General features: G+C 42.4%; 1 protein-coding gene across 1 annotated transcript; it reads right to left on the reverse strand.

Annotated features, from left to right (window-relative positions):
• Nucleotides 1–2,120: 2,120 nt before the first annotated feature.
• dio2 (iodothyronine deiodinase 2) lies at nucleotides 2,121–9,828 on the reverse strand. The gene is made up of 2 exons (XM_005938702.3): nucleotides 9,310–9,828; nucleotides 2,121–4,725 (listed from the first exon to the last, which is right to left on the reverse strand). Exons 1-2 carry the CDS (start codon nucleotides 9,529–9,531, stop codon nucleotides 4,165–4,167), a joined length of 783 nt encoding a protein of 260 aa, XP_005938764.2. The 5' UTR covers nucleotides 9,532–9,828; the 3' UTR covers nucleotides 2,121–4,164.
• Between the last annotated feature and the right edge of the window lie 324 nt (nucleotides 9,829–10,152).

Consider the following 10,152-nt stretch of genomic DNA (forward strand, 5'->3'; position numbering starts at 1 on the left):
TACTTGAGAGGGAGAGGACTGTCAGTGCTCACTCTCTACTGCTTATCCAAAGCGTAGTATTTACTGGAGTGAGGTGGATAGCTGCAAGAACAACAAGGACTGGGTCTAGCAGTGAACAGAACTGCCATGGGACAAGGCAGGTAAGTTCCATAGTCAACCAGAGACCAGATGAAAACCAAGCAGAACATATGAAGGCAAACATCAAACAAGAGGAGCCAATTTACCACCATGCTGGAGGAAACAATCCACGGAGAATCACTGCCAGAGCCAGTCCTTAAGACTTGATCGAGCTACAAAGAGTTGGTACAACAAACGTTATCTATCCTCTTTGGCTGAACCAGGACATCATTTTTCAACCAAAAATCGCTTCTGATAAAAACTTGGTGGATTTGATGGATTGTACAAAACCACAGTAGGTCGAGATGCTTCTAACGTGCCTGTCAAAGATGGCTTTGTGTCGTGTTCAATAGAATACCAATAGAAATAGCTGGCACAACGACCCAATGAGGAGCAGGTGAGTTAATCAGCTGATTTTTGACGGGTGGGTAACTAATAAGGATGTGGGAACGTTTGTAAACAAACACGTGTGCAACAACACAGACATGACAGAGAAAAAGCAAGAAAACAAGAGAAGACCCGGGACCATGAAAGCCTGAATCTTAATCTAAAACTATCAGTCGTATACAACCACATTCTTTTAGCAGGGTGCCCATAAATATGTTCAATATATAAACACAATATGTCCTGTATATAATCAGTATATATTCATTTGGACTTCTATGACATTATATGTAAGCTTCGTCAGAATATTTGGGTCACTATACAATGAAATGAGAAAAGAAAATAAGGAGATGCCATGAAATAATACAGAATAAGTGAAGCTGAACAAACAGGATCGTTAATAGTTGATTCAACCAGGATGTGCTTTAATAGATGTGAGTGTACACACAGAAGCTCACTGTAAGCAGTTAGTCTTGACTGCAGCTTTTGTCACACGCCTAGAGCCCGGTCTTTGAAGTCTTTGACATTTATCCAAACATACTAACAACATTCTTAAAAGGCCCAAACAATGTGTGCTTGTCAGGTTTGTATGTTCACCACACAAGCTTTAAGTGAATCAAGAGCAGAAACAACCAAACTCCTGATTCTTGACACCTGGCTGTGCTCATCTATAGGTGTAAAACATCCTTTATAAGAAATAAACTTCTGTCAGATGGTGAAATGACAAAGATTAAGAAAATGTTCTTATCAAACAAAAATAAAACAACCAGGTTTGTACATGACCCCACTTGACCTCATGGTGTCAGTGTTGTACCTGACCTACAACACCAGAACTGCAGTATGTGGTGGAGCAGCTGTTAATAACAGCTATATATGAAAGCATTTCTTATAATTATTACTTTAGGCTGCTGACGACAGCTGTACAAATGAAGATGTACTTTTGATGTTGAGAGGGACTCATTATCATCAGAAGAGAATATTAGAGGTTGATTTGCACACAGTGTTTTGAAGAACGAGGATCAATGACTTCTCAAGATTGTGCTTTAGTAGATCAGGTGAGTGTCCGCAAGATTTCACCTCATTTTGCAAACCTGCTGCATGTTACAACATATCACACATCTACTTTTTAGTTTTAGTTAATAAGTTTGCTAAGATTCCTCAATAAATTAGGAAATAGAAGTTTGAAAAAAATCCCCTCTGTCTAACAACTTTCTTGGTGTTTGGACTTTTTAAATGGCTCCTGCAGTTATTTATCTGCATGGCCAGTTTCACAGTACAAGTTCATAATTCATATTTATTTTTGGAGAGTAAAAAAAAAGTCCCACTGAAAGTAAATAAAACATTATAAAATGTCCTTTCTGGATTTCTGGAAAAGGAGAATTTCGATCCACCCCTGGGACAGACTGGCGACCCGTCCAGGGTGTACCCTGCCTGGGACATGCTCCCCACCCCCCGACCCTGACGAGGATAAGAGGAAAGTGATGGATGCATCTTCGATCCCTGGATGTAAACTACTCTATTTTTTGAAGTTTTGCAGTAAACACATTATGCTGTTTATTTGAAATGCTGAAGCAAAGGACTTTTTTGTGCACTGGGTGCAGAGACAACATATAAAAGAATTCCAGACAAACACATTCATGTTTATTTTCCACTTATTTTTCCTTCGACATATAAAAATATACATTACGCTTCAAATAATGGCAAAGTACAGTAAAGAGAATGGAAAATAGAGCTATTGATATCAGTCATTGAGACATTAGCAAAGTGACAATGAAAACAGATGCTTTGGATCTGCGTCACGTTGACCAGGTGCTGCTCTCTATCCAACCAGAGACTGAGCTGTGGACTCTTTCGTCAAAGGTTTTCATTTGCACACCTTTGTCACTGTGACCAGGACAAAGCATCTGTTCGAAGGAGCTTTCATTTGAAAAGAATCACCCGAACAGCTACTGAACTTCCACTGTTCATATTTTGAGAAATATGAATTTAAATCTGAGATTACATCTACATTTAGCTGTTAAATATGCATTTACAAATGAAATCTTCATGAAATGAATTCTTCACAAGACATGAGAGAGAGAGCTGTATGCAGGAGAGATCTGACTCTAAAACAAAACATTTTGTGCTAATGTGAAGAAATTGTATTTTATCAATGAATATTTGAAAAGATATTAATTAAAAAACAAAAACAGAGCTCTTCTGTTAGTTAGGGGGAGTACTTTTGACCGAAGGTGCAGATCACTTGATAGTTCATGAACAAAGCTTAGGTGACTGATTTGTTTATAGGCACACACAGCTAAAGGCTCCAAGTGCATCTCCCCTGTTGTCAGAGTAATAGCTGGATAACAGTCATTTTATCCACGTTTGTAATGTGCTCAAAGTCTGATGCATTTCCATTAATACTGCCAGTTATTTATTTTAACTTCAAATGAAATGCTCAACCAAAAGTTGATCACCCTTTTAAGCCTTTTCTCAGAGTGTTTAAAGGAAGTGACATAGATGCAACAGCATGTCTATTAACATCCACAGAGCCACCAATGACAAGTATGGGGCTAGGGTTAGGTTTACTAGTACCGCTTTATTGAACTGTTCATCTTTATTGCGTATCTAAATGGATATCTTATAACAAAGAGCCAAAAGCAAAGACTTGGTTTGAAAGGTAATGACTTCCAGTTACATGTGAAATTGTGAATGCAACCTAACCTTAACCCAAAGCAGTTTACTCATGGCATAAGAGTTTAACCAAACCATCACTTTACAAGACTTGGCCAAACCATCGAACATTCAGTACACAACATTCGGAAAGATACACGCTTCACTTACTGACAATAAATTTTGCACTTGGTAATACCCATCATCCCCCTGAGCGTCTGCCTAGAGTTTTCCATGCAGTCCAGCCCACGGAACCTCCTGGAAAAAGATCTGGTCATAAAGTCAACAAAAGTGCTTCTTCCTTTGCAAACCATGCAAATCAACTATAAATGTGATTTTTACAAGGCTCCCTTCAGTCTGTGTCTACATGCAAAGTACATGTGCAGTCGTGATCCGATGCTTCGAACAATAATCTGTGTATGTACTTATTCACTGTGCCTACACGTCGTATTTTGGATTGCGTTCAGTGCTCATTATCAAATTAGATTTACTAGATTTAATGTGGCTGTTATCTCAAGGTTTTGAAAGCAGTTGACTCGCAGTCTTCTAGAGATTCAGTCTCAATAACACATTCATCAGGTGAGATGTAATAACATTTTTACCAAACTAAGAAATACTAAAACTGTGTGTAGCTGGAATAACATCATCCCAGCTACTGCTGTTGTTGTTTCACTGCTCTTGTCAGCTGTCTGGGGACGGGAGGGTCGCATATCTGATCTGCTGACAGTAAGTAATTCGGACAAAATCTGAAATAAACACGCACGTTTATGCACAATATTTGTATGGAAAAGACTTGACTTTAGTTCAGGAGGTAAGGCTTGAGGTGAGGAGGGTGAGGTTGACTTGATTAAGATGCTGGTTGAGTTGTCTCTTGCCTTTGCCCTTTTCCCCCCTTTTTTGGTAAAAGGGACCCTTCGTTACAGCTTTATGGTAAAAATACCATCACAACACATTCTTACAAAACCAAATAATCTCTGTTTTCAAAAATTTAAAAAGGCACTTTTAATCCTCCTACCGTCTACCATAACTCTGTTCCAGCCACTGGCGCACATCCTTCAGATTGTAAAAAAATGGCCCTTTGCCCCCCAGGTAGGCAATCTTTTTTTGTTGCACTATACACACCCGTTCGTTGGACACACCGTAAGCCACATTAGCATTATTGTCCATGCAGTCAGCAACTAGTTGACACTGCGGCGGCAAAGAAAAGTGCTCAGTGAGTTGACGTGCTGCTCCCATCCTTTCCTCCAGGTTCTGGTGTTTCCGGAAACTGAAGGAGCAAGAACCCATGGGAGGGGCCACCCAGCCATCAGATGGATGAGCCTCATCAATGTACACTAACAGGAAATCAGCCACATCGCTGAAGTCTTCCACTAACTGCCGGAAAGCCGGCAGGTGGCTGATGAAGGGGGGTCAGGTGGCTGAGCCAAAGTTGACCACCAGGGGGCGATCTGATGACTCAAAATCCAGAAGTCTGCACTCACCCCCATTTTGGATTCTGATGGTGCTGCTCCACCGAGGGCCATCAGGCACCTTCACCACTTTGGAATTGGGTGCCTCACAGCCAAGTTTCACCTAAAGAGGTAAAATAGAGACAAACACTTAATGTAGACTGTGTGCACATGAAGAAGAAGAAGGAGAACTGGGATTTGCATTTCTGCTTTTTTCGGCATATTGGGCCTGGTGTAGTTTAACTGTAGCTATTGCAAAGCATCTGGCATTGTGCTGGAATTTCAGTATGGGGTTGATTTAGATTTGACAGTATTGTTATAATATGTCACAACACACACACACCACACACACACACACACACACACACAATATACATATATATAATATATATATATATATATATATATATATATATATATATATCTCCATATATATATATAGATATATACACGAGTGCGAGATTAGGCATTTCTGCATTGGTATTGAAAATAGGAGGCTGTGATTTTAAACAAGTCAAAGAGTCGACTTTGCACCCACTGGCCTGTAAGAAAGAAAATTACAGAAGTAATTTTGAGTAAATACAACTAAATAAGCTAATATACAAAAAAAAAAGAAAAATGTGGAGTGCCCACTCCGGGTCGGGACGAGTTCCCGGCCCAAGTGGAGGAGTTTAAGTATCTCGGGGTCTTGTTCGTGAGTGATGGGAGAAGGGAGCCGGAGATTGACAGACGGATTGGTGCAGCGGCTGCAGTGATGCGGACGCTGCACCTCTGCTGTGGTGAAGAGAGAGCTGAGTGTAAAAGCGAAGCTCTCAATTTACTGGTCGACCCTCACCTATGGTCTCGAGCTGTGGGTAGTGACCGAAAGAACGAGATCGCAAATACAAGCGGCAGAAATGAGCTTCCTCCGAAGGGTGGCTGGCCTCTCCCTTAGAGATAGGGTGAGAAGTTCGGCCATCCGGGAGGGGCTCAGAGTAGAGCCGCTGCTGCTCCACATCGAAAGGAGCCAGCTGAGGTGGTTCGGGCAGATTAATCGCCTGCTGTGAGCTCATTTCCCCACTTTGTTGTGACCAGTGTTGGGGTTGTAACTCAAAAAAAGTATTACACAGAACACTTTTCTCAAAATGAATCCAGTATGTCCAGTGTTGGGTAAGTTACTTTAAAATAGTAACTTAGTTACATTACTAGTTACTTCTCTCAAAAGTAACTCAGTTACTTCAAGTTACTCGTTACTTTCAAAGTAACTAGTTACTAGGGAAAGTAACTTTGGTTTTACTCAGAATTCTCTTGTTAATGTGTTGCTTCCATAACTTTGCAGTCTTCTAGCTTGCTTACTTGCCACAGTGCACTGTGCCACCTACCAATAGAAAGGAAAAGATAATGTGCATATTTCCACGAGAGAAATCCCACGCCTGGACCGTCATTGACTGCTGCCATGATTCTAGCCTACGTCACAGCGTCATGTGCGCCTTTTACATCCAACACAAAAACTGCAGTCGTGGTGCTTTCGATTGTACTCAGAACTCGGAAATTCTGCCTTCTGAATAGGAAGATGTAGGCAACACCAGACTGCAGATGAGCTGCATACAGGGCTGGACTGGGACAAAAAAATCGTCCCAGGCATTTTGACTAGAGACCGGCCCACCATTATAGGAAAAATCATAAAGCCTTTGAATGAAAATAAACACTGTTGTGACAGTGATGTTCACTGTTCTGATGGTATATATGCATCAATCTATCAATCGTTTGTTGTAAGATTCAGATAATTATTTTTTAAAAGCGAGACATTTTAAATGAGAATAAGAAAGAAAAGTATTTCTTTGTGCCCCCCTCTCCCTGTTAATGCCCTACCTGCCCCCTGGCAACACTTTGCTAGACCCGCCCCTGCACAGTTACCAGCTGTCAGCTACTTAGAAAAGGATCCTGGTGTTATTTGTCTCTCAGAAACAGTTCATAACTTCCCTTCAACTCATTCATGTCACCTAAAAGGTAAACCTGTTTCTCCATCACCTGTTCAGCTCTGATGATCCAGTAAGGACATCTCCTGGTTTCATCTTCATGTTTCCCTCTCACCAGATAACCAAACCGATATCATGACCAGCAGCTTTACAGCTGTGGCTCCAGCAAACATCAGCTGATACTAGAAATTAATAGATGACGATTGTACCGCATTTTGATCCGGGACGTACTGCATGAAAACAAGCGCTCACTCTTCCTGCTCAACAAATGACAAGGGCGGAGCCTTATACCACGTGATACAGAAGCTGTGCCGTGTGATGCTAAAATTAGCAGGGAAAAAACAACGGAGAGCACGTCAGGGATGACGAAGAAAGTGACAGGAGAAAATCCGTCCCGGTCAACCACCCAAACATCAATAACGGGAACCTTATACAGCGCTTCCCTATACCCGTCGAACTCCCGCAGGCACAAAGAAATTACGGAGGCTATCACTTATCACCTGACCAAAGATATGGCTCCATCAACACTGTGCAAAACGAGGGATTTAGGAAAATGATCAACACCCTAGACAAACGCTACACAGTGCCGTCCCGCAATATTTTCTATTGTTGCACTACCTGCTCTGTACACGCAGCGTCGAGCAACGGTGGAGACGGAATTGGTTTTATGTTCAGTCTCAACTGTTACGCAGTTGATGTGCAGTTAATAAGTGCAATAAATATTTATACTGGAAAAGAAAATCGTGAGAGAATCGTGATCTCAATTCTAAGCAAAAAAAATCGTGATTCTCATTTTATGCAAAATCGTGCAGCCCTACTAAGCAGTTTGTTATACTGTCATCAAGCTAAAATACATATGTGGACTTCTTTAAGTTGCTTGAAGACGTTTCACCTCTCATCCGAGGAAGCTTCTCTGAAGAGCTCCTTGGACCACGTGCACTATGCCGACCCCGATCCCTGCGTGCTGCACACCACATTCTCTCCAAGTTTGGCCTGTCAGTTTTTACGTAATAATATTGAAAGAAACATGTAGGCAGACAGATAGACAGACTGTGATGTTTACGTACTGGGTTCTTGCTTTGGCACAGGAAAAGTACTTTTTTTGTCTTTACTGCAGGAACGAACCATGCAGCATATCTGCCAAGAACTGCTTGGAGGTAAAACAGGCTTCGAGGTCTTATAGTGGGCCTTTGGCAGTTACAAGATGGAAAATGTGGGTACGGAGACAGACTCAAAGTTAATCTCTTGTGACATATTTCCCAGAATGAATACTGCCAATAGGAACTCCTCAATCATGACGTTCAGGCTGGAGCTGTCGTGCTGTGCAGTATTCACATGTACGTTTTATTAATTCCTTATTCGTAAGATTTAAAGGAGATTCCTGAACATTTTACAGTTCACAGAAACGCTGACAGATGCCAGTCAGGCGTAGACTGCGTAATCGTAAACGAAGGCCTGAAAGGAAAACTGCACACAGCCGTGGTACCTGGATGTGCCACAGCTGTGCGGAGGCTTAACAGAACATGTTAATCCCCAGAGATTTGTCAGTGGCTTCTTTTTTAACTAATAGCACAGTGGACGCATAGAGGAACCTGGGTCCTCGCTAAGCCTCTGTCATACTTTACATTACAATAGCACAATAAGTTGTACACTTTGAAAAGTGTACAGTTCATTTCAGATACAACGTTTTTTTGATGTGTGCTAACATGAGAAGGGGCCCCTACATACCCACAGGCCCAGGCTGTTGTGCTAAAAGAGTGGGTCCAAGGCACAAAGCCAAGGGACACACACTATAGTCTGGCTATCACACACACACACTTGTGTATAGACATATAGACATATACGAATAGTTAATACAATAACTAATGATTTTCCAGCAGAACTTTTTTGCTAAACCAGTTTTAGACAAGAGCTGTTGTTATAGTGTGAGCTTATTAATAACTGTAATATAAATTAATATGCAGAGAACTTCTTATATAATCAAAGACTCCCACTCTGCGGTTTCTCGTTCCACAGGAGGCACTGGTGAGACACTGGGCACTATGGAGTCCCCCCAAAAAAACAAACAAACAACAAAACAAAAACACAATTTGTGGGTAAAATATTTGTCTTCTGGTAATTTTGTCTGATCAAAGCAGCTGAACGACAGATGTTGTTTCATTTTGCAGGTTGTGATGTATCCACATATCTCTGTAGTATAAACGCCACAGTATCACCAGGACGTAACAAAATCAGCTTTTTGAAACATTAGCAGCGAATTTGCAGCAGCAGCCTCCTGACAGCAGAAAGTTACACAGCTGTGAGGACGGGGGCCACCTGCTGCACCTCCACATGAACTGCAACCAGTTTCTATCCAACGCGATTAACGTGATAACCTGTATTTGCTCTGATAATACTCGTGTTACACAGTATTGTAGTGATAAAACATTAACTATTTGGTCACGCGATTCTGTAACGCTTCTTGTTATGGCCAGCCCTTTGTGCAAACTGTATTGTTCCACGCGCACGCACACACACGCACAGCTCCAAACGCGAAAAACAAGTTCTGCTCCATCTGCGCGAAGACAATGAAAAACCAAGTTTTCCGAGGGCGTGCCGCAAACGTTCGTGCACACGGCCGTGTAGGCAGGTGAGCGAGCAGACGCTAAGAAACACTTCGTGTCTTTTACACCACTTTGGACTGCACTTGAATGACGTCACTGCATCGAGGCACTCGAAGCACTTAGACCCTACCCAAATAAAAAGTTTACCTGCTTGTAGGCGTCCAGGAGGAAGCTGTTCCAGATGGAGCGCAGTCCCGCCGAGGTCAGCATGCGGCGCCACTCTCCGCAGCCGGCGGACCGAGAGCTGAGCAGCGAAACGACGCGCTTCAGCAGAACCACCGAGTCGTACAGGGCAAGGAAGAGGCAGTTGGAAAAGAAACCGGGTAGTATCTGGAGTGTCACGAGCAGATCCTCGCCCGCCGTTCCCATCTTCCGTTTGTGCGTTTACACGACCGCTGGCCAATTCCTCCACCACAGCTCTTATCTGCTCAGCTCATAGTTTGGGCTCTGTTTCGTGCACTGCGCCAGAGTCGGTGCGCAGAACGAGAAAAGTGTTTGGAATGCGTCTCGCAAAGCGTCTCTGTTCATCAGCTCGACAATCCCTTGGCGCGCTGTCGCTCTTTTTGAAAGAAGGAACATTGTAGTTAATATTAAGCCTCGCGGCTTATCTCTGCGGCAAGATTCTGACGTCAGAAATAGAGCAATCGCTGTCTCCTCCTCCTCCTTCCTCTCCCCCGCAGCTTCGTGCGTAGCGGCTGCACTAAGCTGCAGATCGACGCTTTCACTGTTTTTACCATGTTACATCGACTAAATATGAAATGTTTATACTTTCCATACTCTTCCAGAGTATTCCAGTGATCCGGTTGTGACTATGCTTTAAAAAAGTGGGAACTTTTTTTACTCAATATGTGGGTACTCTGCATTTACTCATTACTTATTATTAATCTCTCTTCTTAATCTGCTGCTCTCTTTTTTGTCTCGTCTTCCTCCAGCCAGTCTGGTTCTGCCAGAGATTTCTTCCTGTCAAAGGGGAGTTTTCCTTCCCACTGT

This window comes from Haplochromis burtoni, unplaced genomic scaffold (assembly GCF_018398535.1).
Source record: "Haplochromis burtoni strain Fernald_Lab_line unplaced genomic scaffold, NCSU_Asbu1 Contig_251, whole genome shotgun sequence".
NCBI lineage: Eukaryota > Metazoa > Chordata > Actinopteri > Cichliformes > Cichlidae > Haplochromis > Haplochromis burtoni.